Source organism: Periplaneta americana, chromosome 2 (genome assembly GCF_040183065.1).
Source record: "Periplaneta americana isolate PAMFEO1 chromosome 2, P.americana_PAMFEO1_priV1, whole genome shotgun sequence".
NCBI classification, from domain to species: Eukaryota; Metazoa; Arthropoda; class Insecta; order Blattodea; family Blattidae; genus Periplaneta; species Periplaneta americana.
Window position 1 is genome coordinate 18,238,715 of NC_091118.1, and position 20,381 is coordinate 18,259,095.

Genomic DNA, 20,381 nt, shown 5'->3' on the forward strand with positions numbered 1-20,381 from the left:
TTCATAATAGTTGTAGTTCACTGTACAGTGATGAAGTGTTTCCCTCATAACTCATAAACTTGTTAACTTCATGTTCTCTCTCTTTTATTTTATCGCTGAAACTCATGTTTACAATATCATGCTCTTTCAACTACATTTCTTAATAAACAATATTATTTTTATTTTGTGTTAGAAGAAAATACTGACATTTGACCATTTTTTAAATGAATTTATATTTATCAGACAATCTATCAAAGATAGAGAAATGATCTTGCATGATATTGTAGATATGACATGCATAAATACACACAATAAATTTCATCAATAAATGTTGGACAGTTTTACAGTTATGTGGGAAATGCTTCATCACTGCACAGTGAATTGAATTTTGAAAAAATATATATATATATATATATATATATATATATATTAAATCGTAGTTTTTTTTTTTCATATAGCAGAAAGACAGTGTTTTACACCTACCAATTTTCATTATTGTACAAGATACAGTAGTGGAGGAAAAAAATGTGAATATGCTGTATCTAGTGTGTGTTTTACATTACATACAGACTTCAGATGTTTGCAACTGCTCATTTCTTGACGATGCAGTCAACATGATGCATAATCTCTTGAAATAAAACAAGACAAGCTGCAGAAGTCATGCAAGGGTTCAAAAGTTATCTATCAGGAAGAGCATATCTGTATGCACCAAGGTGACCCAGTAATTCATCTGTTTCTTTTTTCTAAAAAAAAAAAATGTTGGCTAAGTCCAATAAACTGTACAGTTATCTCTCTGAACTCACAAGAAGTCAAGGGGATAGTTCTCTATCTGTAACTGGATCAGAAGGTAACTATAAAAGATGAACAGTTTTCAGACTGCAATCATAGCAGCTGCAATCTGTGAACATCATGTACGCGAAATGGGTGGTGGCTCTGCTGTTGTGTTGGTGTGGTGCAGGGGTAGTTGAATCTACTTTGACAGCATGCCCACAACTGACACGCCCATCTGAATACAACATAACAGAAGTAAGTAACAAAGAGTTGCTGTTTACTGTAGAATATACTATAAACATTCACACACTGAATTTATCAGTACATTCTAACAGGGAAAGATAGTATACTCTGCTGCAGAAAAGAATAATAAAAATATGTCTTAATAAACCTCTTGACTATCTTTCACAACTGTTGTATTCAGTATTTAAAGTATTTGATATCCATCAAATTTATAACAATGTCTTATTGAATTTCGTACATAAAAATAAAAAAATATATATTTAATTTTTATTCACATAAATATAAAACCAAAATATCAGACAACATATGCTTGACAGATTCTAAATATATCACCATTATAAGGTATAATCACAGTAGAAACTTCGGTCCAAGACTTTATAACAAGATAATAGCTAAATTCCCGAACATTCAATTTGCTAATGCTCCAAAAAAAAATAAATAAATAAAAAAATAATAAAAAATTAGCCTACTGTATAGAGAGAAAATTTAAAGTTCCAATTATTGTGATATCTATGTTTTTTTTTTTTTACTTTTTATTTCGTTATTTAATAAAATGTCTTGAAATTATGTGGTATGCCTCCTGAGCATAAGTATGTAACTTACTCTTTCTGGGGGTGCTAGAGTGATTTATTTAAAAGATATTTAAGAGAGAGAGAGAGAGCGCGAGGGAGAGCAGCCGTTAAGGGGAGAGGATGGTATGTTTTAAAACTCTTTTCCTATTTGGTGTAAATTATTAATTTTTTGTATGTAGAGAGCTCATAGCTGTGGCAACTCAACCAAATAAAAATATTTTGAAAAAAAAAAAAACTTATTTGGGGTCCCAAATTTGAAAAAAATATATATACCCAATGTAGGATTGTACTAAACACAATATATCTAAACCATATTTTAAAGATAGATTCAAACAGTTTTTGCAATATATTTGCAAAAGTATGTTCTACAAACTGTGTGTAACAGAATTTTGATATTAGTCCCTACGTTTGTAAAATAAACAATTAACATTTAGTAACAAATTTCTGATTTCCTTTCTTGCAAACAAACGGACGTATTTTTAAAATGAAATCAATTAACAAAATTCTGTTACAGAGAAAAGTTTCCTAATAGTCTAAAGAATGTGTTCTAAATTTCTTGCATGTATCTTTAATAGTTCAGAAATTATATCCATTTTGTCTGGCAATGTAGCAAAAAAAATGAAGTTACTGAAAACCGATAAAAGCGGACGTGTGATTTCAAAATCCATAGCGCAGAAAGTTTAAAAATGACGTCTCAACATCCGATAAGAGCACAAATACCCACAAAATGTTATGCAATGCATTCCACACATATCAAAGGTTATTTTAAAGAAAAAAAAAAAAAATTTGAAAATATAATTTACCGGAAACGACAATAAAAGTGGGCGAGTGATTTAAAAATCCATAATGCAGGAAGTTTAAAAATCCCGATCCACACATATCACAGGGTGTTTTAAAGGATCTTTTTTTTTTTTCTTGAAAATTTAGTCATTTTTCATCAAAAATACCATCCTCTCCCCTTAAACAAAATATTGTAATAGGTTTATAATCATAATGATTATTATATAAAAAGCTATATGTACCTTTGTTCTAGAAATACGGCATTATTATTATTATTATTATTATTATTATTATTATTATTATTATTATTATTATTATTACTTAAGGGAAAATATTTTTTGTAGAAAAGTATTCATTTGGTACTAATATGGTATTAGAATTCTTTTGTTGTACTCTATCCAAGGAATAAGCTGTTAAAAACTGCATAGTTATATTACTTCCACTCTGTATATATAGAATGTGACAGTGTCAGTTTATTATTTCAATCTAATATTCAGTTACTGTTACAGTAATTTTCTTCAGATTTATATAATATATACTGTGTCCACACTAAATAATACAGAAATAACAGCTTATACCGTGACTTGGATAAGGTTTATAAAATAAATTTCTTCTGCATTATATACAGTAACTGAAAAAGTTTTTATTTCCACTAGTACACTTCAACATGAGCACCATTTATAGCTCGAAAGGTATCAAAACAATACTCAACCTCTCGCCAGGTGTTATAAGCTGAACTGCTTGAATGATACGCTGTCTCAAATCAATCAAATTACGAACTTTTCTGCTGTACACAACATTTTTAATAAATCCCCACGTAAAAAAAATCCAAAGGAGTTAAAACCAGGGATCTAGGGAGTCTGGAAATTGGTCCACCCCTACCAATCCAATTTCTTGGGAAGGTTACATCCAGAAACGTTTTAGCATTTCGATGTATATGGTGGAGCACCATCTCAGGCGATTTCCCATATCCCAGTTCGTGGACCGTTAGCATTCTGTATGGGTGAAAGTTAAGATTCTGTTGCAAAATTCTCCTAAGGCTGTGATTACTTTATTGCAAAGCTGGTGCATGTTGTGGACTTCTTACGAATACTTGAGGCACAATTGCCATGTTTTGTGGAGATCGCACTGATCTTGGTCACCTGGTGGTTTCTGTTTTAGTGCTGAAGCCACATTCTGAAATGACGCAATCAACAATTTTATGGTCTTGCGGGTAGGAACACAAAGCACAATGTATTATTACAACAGATTCGCCAGTCTTAAAATAATGTTCCACAATGTAGTTAGTCAGTTAGTAGGGTTTATAAAGGGCGCGTCAGTGACTATGGCTATTTGCATCCTTATCTAAAATTCTTCACAGAGGTTCATAAATGCAGTTTCAACAAGGTGATGCATTAAAATCATAAAAGTGAGCAGTTCTCAGACCCTAACTAGTATTTAAAAAGAAACAATAAAATAAAACAAATGCTACCAGAAATAAATTATCTGGCGTATTTCTAAAATACTCCGATGTAAAAGGTCCGAAAGTTGAGTTTGATAAAAAAAATACTAAATAACATATGTAACCTCCGGATGAAAAGAATCCGGAGGATAGGTGAACAGGTTCAAAAAAAATAAATAACCCTGTCAAGTCCAGTACTCGATAAAAATCTCAGAACTGCATTTGTACAATTAAAATCATTTCCAAGAGCATCACGTAGAGTCGGCCGAATTCCATATTGCCGACGAACACAGTCATATTTTCTACAATGCAATAAAAAATGTTCCACTGTAAGAGGAATATGGCATTTATCACACTCTGGCTGAGGCTCTCCACGTAGGAGATGGCCATGTGTCAGATGACAGTGGCCAATCCTCAACCGGGTGAGTAAAACTTCTTTGTGTCCACAATGTATGCACAATGTTGTGCAGTGCACCATTCCATGTTTACTAAACTATGTGGAAAGCACAATTACTGGATTTGTTTGTCTGAATGCTAAAGATAGCACAAATATTGCTTCAGTCACATGTGCACGATAACAATGAATTAATATGCATGCACGAAACAAATGAATTGTGGAACTGAACTGAAGGATAAAATGACATAGCCTACCATAAGAAATAAATTTATATTACTGTTTGATATTTGACTTCAATATGTACAGTTGAAAATAGGGAGATATTTCTGCTCCACTTTATATACACTTTATATTCTGGAATGATATAGTGTTAAAAGTTGTGTAATCAAGATGTATAGGCCTATATCATTATGTCTGACTATATGACTTTATTGCAGGCTCTGGGTACTTGGTACGAAATATATCACTTCAAAACTGAATTCGACAATGCCAATGCAACTTGTGGATACGACGTTGCTTCTCTTACCCCTGAGGGCTTGGTTAGAGATGATATATATGACTTCAATGTCAGGTAAGCCCAACTAAAGGTGCGTCCACAGCAGAAGTTTTCATTAAATTTATTAAAATATTCATGTTTATAAACATTTACTATAGTCGTGACGCTGTTATTCCCAGCGTGACTCCTCCTCTTTGCTTACGTCTTAGGAAGTCAAGGCTCTATAAAGTCTAGGTAGGTAGTATCGCTCGACATTTTTGTTCTTTTGATGCCGAGCTACCAGACGAGGGATCTATTTGCCACACCGTTAAACATTATCATGTCGTAGCTCCTGTGATAATAAATCAAACGCACTGTAATTCAGCAAATAATTGAGCGGTAAATAACGTCCTCATGTGCTTTCTGAGACGGCCAAACAATGAGCCTTGCAGTCGATTATATATTAAGCATTTATTCAGCCTTAGGAAATGCTTAACATCTTCAACAGTGAATGTCCACACCTGTGGAGTAACGGTCAGCACGTCTAACCGCGAAACCAGGTGCCCGGGTTCGATCTCTGGTTGGGACAAGTTACATGGTTGAGGTTTTTCCTGGGGTTTTCCCTCGACCCAATATGAGCAAATGCTGGGTAACTTACGGTGTTGGACCCAGGACTCATTTCACTGGCATTATCACCTTCAACTCATTCAGACGCTAAATAACTAAACTGTTGATAAAGCGTCGTAAAATAACCTACTTAGAGAATCAACAGCAAATCACAAGACGAACACGTTTAAATGTAGCCGACCTGGAACATGATTGGCTGCTGGAAATTAGAGCGACGGGACTATATATTTATTGACATAACTCTGTGCATATTAACTTTTTTTGGCTCGCTCATGAAGTTTTCGATAATATTTTTAAATGGAACTATTCATTAACTTTGCGAAGTATAGCGACTTTATGAACTGCGCATATGTGTAGAGCTGGGGTGTTTATGCATTTATAACACTTAAAACAGACAGGAAAAAATGGGGATTAACAGCACGAAAAGCACTGTAAATTAAAGAAAAAATGGCACAATAGGCACTGCATGTTTAAAAAAAGTAGGTATAATATTTTTATCAGCTAATTTATATGACATTGCTGCAACATTCCTTGTTATTGGTTGCAAGTTACCCCAACGTACATATCATATTTAGATTTTCTGAAGTTAATCTTTATCGAATAGAACAGTTATATCACAGAATAAGTTTGTTCTAATCAATTGACATGTTTGAAGGAAGCCAGTGCAGACAGTCTTCTGTCTACCACAACTGTAATACCACCTTTCATTGAAAAACAAAATAAATCCGCGGTTCAGCAATACATGAAGGGCAAGAGCTGACTAGCCGACTGCTGCTCATGTCCACATGCCTCCACAAAGGTGAATGATCGTCCAACCAGAATGGACAATGATCCTCCAGCCATTACAGCTGGTTGTTATTACCTTTCATTAATTACTTTATTTCCTATAAGCTCGTATTTAGAAGCAATACACATTTGCTCTTTCCACAAATGGAAATTGGTTGTGCAGGAGAAGACTTTTTTAAGAGTATTAGTAATTCCGTTTTATACAAAGCTTTCATATGAGTTGTCTAATATTATAGTCAGCCACATCCACATTTTTTTTCAAATTGAGTTTAATGCTGTATTTACGATCTCTGTAAGTTTTTCTATAGATCTGTGAAGAGTTAAGTTGCAAAATGGGTATAATTCCATTTAAATGGAGGTAGAAGTTCTCGGTCAGGTGCAGAATCAGCCACATCCACTATGCAGATTTGGCGCGCATATTATATCAAATGCTATTAATTTTCTCCAGCCTGCATTGTTGTCTACTTGAACTCTCTGCTATTTTTAACTAGCAATCATTATTGTAGCCTTTCATTCTGTGTAGTTAACAAATTAATTAATTAATTCGAAAGCTGTGAAAAATATTGTGAATAATTCAATTTCATTTTTGTGTGAGCTTTACAGAAGTAAATTTGTATTCTTTTCTTAAATTTAATTATTTGTATTGAACAAATTTGAATTATCCATATGTTTTTTCACTTGATATAATTCATTAGTTAATAAAGGATAATAGGTTGACATTTTGTGAATAACTACATTTCACCATTACAAAAACAGCTAAATCCAAAATGGGGGGTTCAAAGCCAGCTACATCCAAATGAAAAATGTGTTTCCTACCATAAATCAGAAAGGTAGCAAATTCAAATTTGCAGTATATGTTTGTCTGTGTCGTAACTTTATGGTGCCAAAGTAACGAAACTGTTTATAGAAAACCCGTTGTTAAGATTAGTTTTTGTTTCTCCTGTAAAATTTTATAAAATGGATGTATCTCAGCCATTTTTAGGGATAAATTCAAATTTTCTTTGACATTTTACATATTTAAAAAATGTCTGAAGCATAACTTTGATACTGGCTTTCAAAATGTGAAGACATACGATTATATTTTAAGAATGAATTTTTGAGTTCCTTTAATACAAATACCGAGGGATATTTTTCAAATGCAAAGAAATAATAAATTTCTATTCCATAGACATTTTCCTATTAGCGTAAAGAATACGTGTTCCAAATATCCTGCATGTAGCTTTAATAGTTTCGAAAATATGTCGACTTGTTATACGAGAATAAAGCAAAAAATTAACGTCAAAGGAAATTGTAAACAAAGTTTAGTGTAATTAAAAAATCCAGTGCATCAGACCTTGAAAAATAGCATCTCAGAAGCTGACAAAGCCATAAATGTGCATTAAATTTTATGTAATGTATTTTTCACATATCAAAGATTGTAAACCATTTTTAGTCATCGTTTCCCCTTGAAAACTCCGTTGACCAGAGCTTTAAAAATAGCGTCGCATCAGCTGATAAGGGCAAAAATGCGCATTAAATTATATTAAATATAATTTTTCATGTCAAAGATTACTGTAAAAGAGAAACTTTTTTTTTTTTAAATTCACTGGTTTTCTACCATATTAAAACCATGTCATGTATCTTTCCCTCCTAATTAAGGGGTTGCAGAATCTATTTTAACAAATGAGATATAGTTTATACTCCTCATTGTAAAATTGCCATTAATATCTAAAAATTAAGACCAGTAATAAACTGGACATTGTATATTATTACCCGTCCAACGAGTGAGGACCTGGGAGATGAGCACACCACTTGTTCTATTGTCAAACAATGCTCATACTGCAGGCAGTACAGTCAGACTATAAAGGGAACTGAAACAGCAGATACTAGCGCAACATCATATGATGCGACCGCACGACATTTTTATCTGGTTTTCAATGCATCATTTTTGCTTGGACATAATAAAAAAAATCTTCTATCATTACATAAATAAAATTTTAAAAGTTAATAATTTTTTACTTAGTTATTTAACGACGCTGTATGAACTACGAGGTTAAATAAATCATTACTATTATTATTATTATTATTATTATTATTATTATTATTATTATTATTATTATTTAGCATCGATGGGATTGGTGATAGCGAGATGATATTTGGCGAGATGAGGCCGAGGATTCGCCATAGATTACCTGATATTTGCCTTATGGTTGGTGAAAACCTCGGAAAAAACCCAACCAGGTAATCAGCCCAAGCGGGAATCGAACCCGTGCCCGAATGCAATCCCGGATCGGAAGGCAAGCGCCTTAGCTGACTGGCTGTTAATAATTATTATTAGTGACAGACTTAGTTACACATAATTTTAGTTACTTGTTATAAATAATATATTTCACTGAACACAATATGTAGCGTTCCGTCGATGCATTTATACCTGTAACACAAATAGAGTATAGGCTATCATTATCAATATTATACAGTAATTACACTTTGAACATAATTCACTGCAATAACGTTAATGTTTCTATATAGACACAATAGTTTGTCACAACCAGAACGAAGAGAAATTAAGAATTTTATTGAAGTAGAAGAAAATAATACATAAGGAACCAGTTGTATGAAGTAAATAATAATAATAATAATAATAATAATAATAATAATAATAATAATAATAATTAATATCAGTAATTAAAGTCATGATTTTAGTTTGATTCTAATCTACAGAGCAAGTCAATTTGCCTATTTTATATTAAAAATAGAAATACTTAGGAAATAGTCCTATTAAAAACATTCATTTACTTTATTGCTTTTGTACAAGAAAAACTATTTTCTTTCTACTATAGAACATCTTAGTAACACTTTCAGGAACTCGTTAACGCTATTCTTTCATATTCTAGAATGCAACAACAGTGGAAATCTTACAAGCTCTCATTAATACAATGTTGCACCTCTTAATTTAAGTACAGAAGCATAAAAATCGTAAGTGGTCAACATATTTCTCCAGTACATCATAAAGTGATGGGCATATGTTGACATAAACCGTTAATACAGACAAAATGTTAGAAAATAAGACTTAAGGCAAAATGGTCATTTTATTATATTATGGCTTGCATTCCACCCAGACACAAGTCAGCAATACCAAATGAAAACTTAAGTTTTTCTTCTTAATAGCTTTTTAGACACTAAAAATTGTAGAAAAGAAGTGACTTGAGCGCCATTGCACCGAAGAAATATATACATACATATATATATATATATATATATGTACAGTGAAACCTGTTCAAGACGGAAGTGACATGGTCCTAATTTATTTTCCGTTGTGGACAGGTTTCCGTATTATTCAGGTGTGACATTAAAATGGAATATTTTGTCATTCATATACATGAAAAACAAAATGGGATGTCCCAAACTGCAAGAAGTACAAAATATTCCATTTAACACTCATCACATTAAATCAGCTTTCTGTCGCTTACTATGTTGGTGAATTATCTTGACTAAAATCTCATTTTCTGTATAAATATTATTGTAACTGACTCATTAGTCATTAAACATTACTAAAGTTTACAAATCCAATTATATTTAATATCTAACACTATACTATAATACTGTACTGCATATCACTACACATTATTAATTAATTAGACTAGGAGCCATCCATTAGAAGCCTTGAATTCTGGTTTATTTAATTTCTTTCCCAGTTCAATCGCTTACTTTGCAGAATAGATCCAGAAATTGGCTTGTTCTTTGAAAGCTCATGAAGAACTCACTCCCACAACAGTTCATTTATTTCCTCATAAACAGTTTCTTTCTTGTTTCTTTTGTGTCACCGATATTGGCCGCACGCCACTCACTCATTATGATCTTTATTTTTTAAAGTGTCACACCTGAGTTTTCCACAACTGTACTTCAGTATTATTTCACATAGACTTTGTTTCTAATTTTCCTTTATCTCGATAACTTTTACTTCATCACTTAATGTTAATGCCACATTTTATGCAACTTTTTTTTTTACCTGGAAATCACTACACTTGCGCTATGTTTAGCTACGGGTGTGAAGCATTGAAAATCTTTGAAGGGACTCGTCTGCCTAGTCAACAGGATAATAAAATTTATGACCGACAGGCCAACACACCCTCGTACCCTCTAGAATTTTGCAAAGAAAACTTGCTTTTATCTTAGTGACCTACATATTTCGTATATTCCTTGAAATTACACGCTGTTTCAAAATACAGTTACAAAATATAGTGTGTCCAAAATATTGTTTCCGTTTTGAACAGTAGCAGACAGTTTCCGTTTCCGCGTTGGACAGTTTCCGTTTTATTCAGAAAAAATTACACATAATACATACAAATTTCGCTGGGACCAATAAATTGTTCCGAAATAGACAGGATTCCGGATTATTCAGGTTCCGTTTTGAACAGGTTTCACTGTATATATATATATATATATATATATATATATATATATATATATATATATAATAAAAATGTAACTCTAAGTAGGCCTATACGATAATCTTTAGACCTCCTGCGGCTCGGTGAAAAATGTAATCAGAGACCTAGTTCTTTACTGGTTATAGTAGAGGCTACAAGAAAGCTTTTGTACATCCTTATGTTTTGAAATTCTGATTTTTTTTTTTCAATAGCCCTAGTGTACAGGCCGACTACGAGGGAACATGAATATATGCTCAACCTCAGTAGATAAACAGTTTAGTTCACAGAACTGCCGGGTCTTCACTTGCCTTGGACGGGTAATACTATAAAGTCTTCTTTATTTATTTACAGCTCAGGAGTGTATGAACACAGATTTCAAGTGCTAAATATGACAGACATAAGTGCGCTAACTCTGAGCCTTGCTTTGGAGGGAAGTAAGTATCATATTTATTTTTTATCAATGCTATTGTCCTTCTATTAAACAATAAAATGATACTTTAAATGGTGATCGTTCTTGAATAAAAAAAAAGGTGCTACAATTTACGTCATGCTATTAGAATGTAATTTTTCCAGATTCACAATCTATATCATTAAAATAAAAACAATGTAACTAGAATGCTTTTTTTTTATATTTTACTTTTCTATTAAAAGTTTGTTTGAGACTTGTAAGGAATTGAGAGTGTCATCATAAAAGATTACTTGTCTCCCGATAGAGTTCTTCAGATAAAGGGGATTGCCAACAGAACACATTCAACTCAAGTACAAAAACACACGAGATTGAAAATATAATATGAATATGAATATTTACTGTCAACAGCTGTTACATCTGTCTACATGTAGTGATGTATATGGTGCCATCACTACATTTATTTACATTTACATTACTATCATTTTAACACTTCATTTGTGTTTCTCTTATTACTTTCATATCGTCTTCCCTTATGTTTATGAACTTTAACTCCTACTATAATCTCTCTGTGGTTGTCAGGGTGAATGCTTGTGTTTCGCTCTAATAGTCCTTGGCTGGGTGGAGGTAATCAAGTGAACATAAGCGCATCTGCTGTGTGTAAACAATGTAAGAACAAAGTTACTAGTAGAATTAAATGCATTCCTGTCAAAGTGTCTTTCATTCTAATTGTTCTAAATTAATATGATTATTAACATCTTCCTCTTGTTTCTCGTGTCCCTGCTGTAGTCTCGATCGATTCTTATCCCCTTCTGCCTAATATTAATTGAAAATATATAACAATCTTTGTCACACCAACACTCATATGGATGTGAAACCGGGATAATTAAAGAAACTGATATTTCAAGAATCATGGCACAGGAAATGAGATTTTTAAGGAGAATAGCAAACTATTCTTGGTAAGATTATAAAATCAATGAGGCAATTCTACAGAATTCAATGTTAAACCAGTTCCTAAATACAGTTAAAAATTCAATCCAACATGTACAACGCATGGCTAGGAACAGGCTGCCAATCCAAATTGTAAAGTATACACCACACGGAAGAAGAACAGATGAAAACACTTCTTGGCAGCTATTGAGATCTGAATAGGCCACTCGGCCTATACCTTGGATGCAATATGATGATGAAGATTGAAAGTTTTGTCAAATTAGTGAGTTTCTGTTTAAGTATATCCACTTTCAAATGCATTTTTTAAGGGCCTTTGAAGTAGACAAATATAATAACAACCAAGCATTAACCCTATTAAATTCAGCTTAACTTCTTGATTTCAGTCACTTTTTTTACTATGTCCTGCAGCGATTTGTCCAACCATGTTAAATTAAATAAGAGCTATCCTTTGCATGTGACAAATACTCGTACAAGTGTTAAATTTGATCCTGAAAATCAGTGTATAAAATGAAAATTCACTTACTAAAAATAATATTAGTTACAGAATGATTTAGGGTATTTACATCTTGAGAGGGATTTATAATTTTCTGCTCTTTATTCTAGTCTGAGATATAAATTTGCAGTATAACTTTCAATTGAATGCTCTATGACAACAAAGATTACAATACATGTTAGAAAATGATTATTTATTGGCATATTTGTTCTCAAATAAAATAAGTATATTGATAATCAAACTTTCTCTTTTGTTATTGTAGGGACTGCACTGAGAAATGCCAAGAATCGTACTGAAGTACTTATTTGGAACACTAAAAGTCACACCGTCCAGTCAATCAGAGCCAAGTTTAATATTGAAAAGAACCATATAATGAGACAAAGAGGCAAATATAATACCAAAAGGATTGAAGTATGGTGTCAGTCCAATGCACAAGCAAAATCCATTCTCTGTAATATAAAAGACGAGGCTAAAAAGAATAAATTCCATGTCTCATTGGGTAGTACATTTAAAGACCGAGAATTAAAACGAAAAGGCAACGTTAACGAAAAAGATATAGACACTCTAAAAATTTTACAATGGAACTGTAGGTCTTTAAGAAACAAAATGGATTTATTAAAGCAAGAAGTTCAAGACAAAAAGCATACAAGAATCTTTTCAGATTGATAACATTTTAAAATTTTACAAACTTGCTGACTACAAAACTTTTAATCTGGTTCGTGAAGATAGAGGGGGTGGAGGTATTGTTACCATGATCCACAACTCCAATCATGTAATTGAATCTAAACAACAATCTGAAGGCCAAATTGAATACATTAGGACAAAATTTTTACTTCAGAATAACATTTCATTTTCATTTGTCAATATATATATATATACCTCCAGGCCTAAACCTAGTCATGGATAATATAGAACAACTGATCCCATCTGATCACAAATTTATCATAGTTGGTGACTTTAACAGTAAACATCATATATGGAACAATGTACCTTCAAATCAATATGGAAACATAATCTACAAATGGTTACTGAATAACAACAAAACAGCAACATATCAATGTGCAAGTACAGGATCTACAAGTACTCTAGATCTCTCTCTCTGCTCATCAAACATATATGATAATTTCAAAAACTGGAGTGTTGGTGAAGATCTGTCAAGTGATCATCTTCCTGTTTATATTACATTTTCATTCTCTACAAATAACTCTACAGATAAGGTGCTATCTAAAACAAAATGGAAAATTAAGTCCGCAAACTGGTGTAAGTTCTATAATGAAACTACAAGATTTAACAATTTTAATGATGCAACAACAGTGTCTCAAAAAACTATTGGTTCCAGAACTTCAGAAATTACTGATGTCATCATAACTAGAACAAAACAGTCTCTTCCCACTATCAAACAACAATCTTGTAGACCTATGAAAGTCAGGCAGAATAATGATTTAAATTACATGGGAAAACAACAACAATATGCTAGACGACAATGATGAAAACGAGGACAGTTGATGACAAAATAAAATATAATAAAGCAAGGGCAAATCTCATAAGAAGTATTCTTGAAGCTGAAAGAACAAGCTCGCAGCGATTTGTTGGCTCCTTAAATCCAAATACTCCGCCTACAACAGTATGGAAAAGATTTAAAGCCATAGAAGGCAAGAGTTATGAACACATCACTCATCTTAAAGATAGTAATCAAACAATAATAACAGAAAATGATAAGAAGGCAGAACTCTTAAATTCACACTATGCCCAAAGGCTGACTAATAATTCATCATGGCCTAAATATATCTAAAAAGAAGAACAATATCTTACAAGTAATTTTCAACTCATTTTTCATCATAATGATATAACAGAAAATATTTATATCTCTGAAGAAATAAACTTGCCAATATCAGAGCTACACAATTCTGCTACAGGAGAAGATGAAATCCATAACAGCATGTTATTAAATTTCTCTGCTAAAATTAGGCAAGAAATTCTCCATCTCTTCAATAATATTTGGAAAATAGGCTTTTATTCTAAAACTTTGAAAAATGCAATTGTAATTCCTATTCTCAAACCAGGTAAAGACATATTGGACCCTAAATCATATAGACCAATATCTTTAACATCCTGCATTTCTAAACTACTGAAACGCATAGTTCACAGAAGATTAACCTGGAGACTTGAAACTTTCAATCTCCGAAGCCCATATCAGTTTGGCTTTAGACCATCATGTGGCACAATTGAAGCTCTGTTATATTTTGCTCAAGAAATTTATAAAAGTTTTACAGAAAAGAAGATCACATTAGCTGTAATGATAGACTTTGAAGCCACTTTTGATAATGCTCTACACAGATCCATTTTATTACAATCTATGAAACTTGGTATCAAAGGCAGAATTCTAAGATTTCTACATTCTTTTCTTAATGAAAGAACAATTCAAACCTCAGTAAATAATCATTTATCTTTATCCAAAAAAATTACAGGTGGTATACCTCAAGGTTCTGTTTTAGGCCCAAATGTATTTAATATAATGTTAAAAGACTTACCTAATGTTGTTCCAGCTGAGGTAAAAATAAGTATCTATGCATATAATTACACAATATGGGCTATGAACAACGATCCAAAAGAATCATTAAGAGTTATACAAACGACTGTGAATAATAGCAGTTATTGGGCATCCAAATGGAATCTATCTATCTCACAATCAAAAACTGAATATGCTGTCTTCACAAGAAGATATAGCTTAAATAACTATAAACCTCACATTTATTTGAATAATCAAAAAGTTCAGTACAATCCAACTCCTAAGATCCCAGGACAAATTTTTGATGAAAAACTTTTATGGAAAACCCATTTAACCAATGTTGCTTCACAGTGTCTACCATGATTAAATCTCTTGAAGATCATAGCTAATAAGGAATTGGGATCAGATATCACGACAATGCAACTGTTTTATAATGCTTATATACGATCAAAATTGACCTATGGATGTGAAATATGTGGAGGAGCATCAGCAACCCATTTACAAAAAAAATTCTGTTCTTCAAAGCTTAGCATTAAGATTATGCCTCGGAGTGCCAAAAGCCACATGAACTGTTGCCCTAGAAATTGAATGTAATATTCAACCAATCAAACACTATACATTACAAAAGGATCTAAAAATACATTTAAAATATCAAGCCTCATCCAGATCTCAGGTGTTCTTCAAACTGTTAAATAGTACCCTGAGAAATTTCTATAAAATAAACAAAGAAGAAATGCCAATTTATATCAAAGATACACTCATAGCTAAAACTACAGTTGTGAACGAAATTCCTCTATGAAAATGGGTGATTCCAGAACATTGCATAAAAATTCCAGGAAATCATTCCAAAAATGATCCTTCATACATTAAGTTAGATGCCATGGAACTACTCTGCAGCATATATAAGGATCACCTGCAAATTTATACAAATGGATCTCTAAATCCTAATAATGGGACATTGGAAGCAGGGTATTATATTCCAAAATATCAAGGAAGTTATTTCATACCATGTTCATCCTCCTCCAGTCTTGACATTGAATTGCTAGCTATTGATGCTGCTCTTCAGTGAGTTCTGAAAAATCTATTACCAACTCCAAAGGGGCTATATTTAATATAATTAAATATGTACCAAACCTATATGCACATAGAATTATTCCAATTCAGAAACAACCAAGTAAACTAAATGGACTCCAAAAGGAAATAACATTTCAATAGATACATAGTTATTGTGGTATACTTGGAGACGAGAAAGTCGATAATATTACAAAACAGGCAACATATTTGCAACCAAGATCTCTTCAAGTGATATTTCTGTCCAGTGCTTTTGCTCCAGTGAAGTCTCATCTTGTAAACCTATGGATCAACAATTGCCTCTCTTCTGACAAAGGAAAAATTTTAGTCTGTACAAAAGAAACCTGATGGCCTGGAAAAGTACAAAAACTTGCCCAGACACGTTCAAACATTTTTAATATGAGCCAGAACAGGTCACATTGTCACACAATTGTACCTACACCGATTTCACATTTCTGGTAATCCTACTTGTCTGTGGTGTAATAATCATGATGAAGATCTGGAACACATCCTTCTATACTGTCCATCCATAAACCACAAAAGAAGTAAATTAAAATCATCAGTACCAGTTGCAGAAGACACAGCCCTGCAGTATATATTGACTACACCCCAACTCTGGCTACCAGCAACAGGCATCTATAATGAACACCGACCAAAATACCCCTCATTTCTCATGAAAAACAAAAACAGAATAGACTACAGTGGACTTTATGTTGTCAGCAAACAGCTGGATACATTAAGAAGGTTGAATGATAATTTTATTTTTCAAGCAAGCAGCACATGCTAAGCTACCACAGATAATTCGGCCCTACTTAACAATTATACTTCTAGAGATGTAATAAACATTTTGTAGCAAATATACTACCGTACTCCCTTTTTCAGACGTGTATGAAATAACTTCATGGACTGTGGAAACTGACTACACTCGCTACGCGGTGAGGTGGATGTGCTTAGAAGTTGCGGAAAATATAATTATTGGTAAGTACCAGCAGCAATTTAAAGCACACTAAGAAACCCATTCGTACATAAATAACACAGCTTTATCAATGACGTTATCACAACTGACCTACAAAGATAAAAAAAATTCATTGTTTTTTCATCCACTTACTCGTAAGGGAGGGTTTTTAGTAGGGCACAATGGATTTGACTGGAAGTGTTAATGCAGATTAATTTAAAGTTTCTGAAAACGATGGTGAGGGTCTCTCGTTTCAGAATTGCAAATTTGTAAAAATACAGAAATTAAAAAAATCTGATTTCATGTCGTTCTTGCACGCAGCTTGCTCATAATCTACATGCAGGGAGCAGTAGAGGCAAGGAAACTACTTTCTTCCATCCCTGTTAGAAATATAGAAGTGGAATATGTTCACATTTGAATTTAGGACGAAATGGATAATCTTTTATTTTTATTTTAGTTGGTTATTTAACGATGCTGTATCAACTACTGGGTTATTTAGAGTTGATGAGATTGGTGATAGCAAGATGTGGCCAGGGATTCGCCATAGATTACATTGCATTCACATTACGGTTGGGGAAAACCTCGGAAAAAATCCAACCAGGTAATCAGCCCAAGCGGGGATCGAATCTGCGCCCGAACGCAAGTTCAGAGCAGCAGGGAAGCGCCTTAACCGACTGTGCCACGCCGGTGGCTGAAATGGATAATGTTTAGGGTAAACTCACCTGTTATGTTCACACATGATAATGCAGGTTCACTAAAAAATGTTCAGAACACGGCATCTTTTCATAATACAGGCATCTTATAATGGCTGCTTTTTCACATTCATCGACACAACAGACACTATTTCCCACACACAACAGTGTTTGAAGTACATGTTTGAAGGAGTTTATTTTTATTCCTGTATTGTATCCACATTTTTGCCAAGCATATATTAACATATCTCGATAACACAAGGGAAAAAATGGAACTCTCTGCATCAAAATCCACAGTTAATTCCCGAACTGTCATGATTCTTTTTAACATTAAAACTGGGTGTGCATGGTAAAATTTTAAACAAGAAAAGTTACAATTTGAAATGCGTCAGTAGTTATGCCACATCCTGTATAAACTATAAACGGTAATTTCGCTCGACCGTGATAAAGGAATTCTATTGTTATGAAATATGTAAAATGTTTAATGAGAAAATAACTGTTATGTTCATGTCAGTTATTTTCTGATCTGGGTTAATTACAAACAAATTTACTTGTAAAGTAATATTTCATGTTTTCTTTCCTTTGCAATTCACAGTCAATTCCAAAATTTTTAGCCGACAGAAGACATTAGATGAGGATGCCCTGCCTGAGATAGATGCGATTCTTGCAAGAATTGGAGTGAATCGAAGTCAGTACGAGCTGGAGGTGCAGACAAATTGTCCTGATCCTACCCAAGACAACATAATAAGCTTGTGACATTACCATAATATAGTAGTAGCAGCAGTAGTAGTATCTATTGCCCAGGCACTTGGAAGTTCTCCATTTGCCTTCCAGCTTTCCAGTATAATTTTGAGTCTGAATCCAAAAGATTTGATGCCAAAGCTGGACATTTTCGTAAATGTTCTTGATTCTTCTAGGTTACACAGGATGCATTTTGGCGATGCTGCTAAATAGTCATGGCAGTTAGCATTCGAAATTTTGCTAATGCATCATGTTGAGGAAAATCATAATGTATAAGAAGCACATGTAAGAAGCATTATTAAGAGCCAAAATAAATTTACTTTGCATTACTTGTAATCATGATTCAAGGTCATAACTTTCCTTATAATCTCCTCCTCAAATGTAGGCTAGAATTTCAAATACGACATGGCCACAGCTGTGTTCTACTGATCGATGCTGGCCTCATGAGAAATCAGCAGTATTGTAGTAATTTGATAATGTGCTATTACCTTAGGAGTTGCGCGGGAGGAAAATCGGGCAATGTTGCCAACTTAATTTCGAATAGGCTATACACCCAATTATTTTACTTTATATTTGAAAAAAAAAAAAAAAAAGTGAGCGTAGTATTCGAGAAAATACGGTATATCTGTACAAGCATTTACAATGGAATTACAATAAAACCTTGGATTATGAGTAACTTGGTTTGCGAGTGTTTTGCAAAACGAATGAACAATGAAGAAATATTTTTTGTTTGTTAAACGAGCGATGTCTTGCAATATGGCTTTGCTTGCCGTGTGTCACATGATCACAACTTTCCTTCAACAGCACAGTGCAGCGGCACCGTGGAATATCATCGCGTTCTCTGTATCAGTGTGTAAAAAGGGGAAGCGGTACAAAATTTTGTTCAAATCCACCGCCCTGATATGGTTGTAGCAGTGCGTGCGATAAATCTCTTTAACATTTATTTCTTAGGTTATTTCACGATGCTGTATCAACATCTCAGGTTATTTAGCGTCTGAATGAAATGAAGGTGATAATGCCGATGAAATGAACCCGGAGTCCAGCACCGAAAGTTACCCAGCATTTGCTTGCTCTTTAACAACAGTGCAATGTCACCTTTCCGCAAAATCCTGAAAACGAGGCAAAAGCAGGTGTCATTGGATAAGTTCTTAGTCAAAGCAAAAGATTCCAATCAGTCAAGCAATCAGAAGTGATTCCGTTAGTGATAGTGAAAACATTTTTTTTTAATGTTGAAGAAATTTACTAAGTAGTAAAACAGGCGAAAGACACTCAAAAACAAAATACAGTAAAGTAATTTGTGTTGCACTGTTTTACATTGAATTTCACCTAAATTATACTGTACTTTATAAGAACAAAAGGTTGTGAAGCGAAATAATCTGAGTTCGCATTTTTTTTGTCGGTTTGATATGCGAGTGTTTTGGATTAAGAATACGTTTTGGAAACGAATTATTCTTCTAATTCAAGGTTTTACTACACTGTCCTTCATCTCAATTGATTTGTTCCTTTAGTAGTGTCTGTGTTGTTCTTTAGTCAACTGTCCGAAGACAGGTCTGAACCATACAAGTGATACCAATTATGAGGCAACTAGGTCAGGAGATAATCGGGTATCGTGGCCAGTTCCTTTCCCTCTCCATTGCATTCATCACCGACTAGTTACATATTACACTAATCTGACTTCAGATGTATACAAACTCTGACACATATCGTCAAATCAGATGTAATGCCTGATAATAGATGTACAGCAGTGGCAAAAAAACCGGACCGACCGTTGCAGCTGATACAAAAGAGTCCTGTGCTGTGTATTGTACTAAACTGTGGTAATTTCAATAAGGATAGTGAAGCCAGAGGTATGTCCTGCTATTTAATGTAAAACTGTTCAGTTATCTTTGCCGATAGAGGTAGAAATGTATTATTGATGCCAGATGAAAATAAAACTCTCAAAGTTTTTTCGTCTGTAAGTTTGAGGCACTGAAGGAAACAAAAGATGGTAAGAATCGAACAAATGCAATAAATTTCATTGTTACAATTAATTATACAAGATGGATGTGTTTTGTGACTAGCAAAATTTGAATCTGTGACTCTG

At 33.3% G+C, this 20,381-nt stretch overlaps 1 protein-coding gene across 1 annotated transcript; it reads left to right on the forward strand.

Moving 5' to 3' along the window:
• Nucleotides 1-847: 847 nt before the first annotated feature.
• Nucleotides 848-18,627, forward strand: LOC138714730 (lopap-like). The gene is made up of 5 exons (XM_069846829.1): nucleotides 848-1,005; nucleotides 4,621-4,754; nucleotides 10,832-10,914; nucleotides 16,793-16,888; nucleotides 18,153-18,627. The coding sequence occupies exons 1-5, from the start codon at nucleotides 889-891 to the stop codon at nucleotides 18,311-18,313; spliced, it is 591 nt and encodes a 196-aa protein (XP_069702930.1). The 5' UTR covers nucleotides 848-888; the 3' UTR covers nucleotides 18,314-18,627.
• Nucleotides 18,628-20,381: the final 1,754 nt, after the last annotated feature.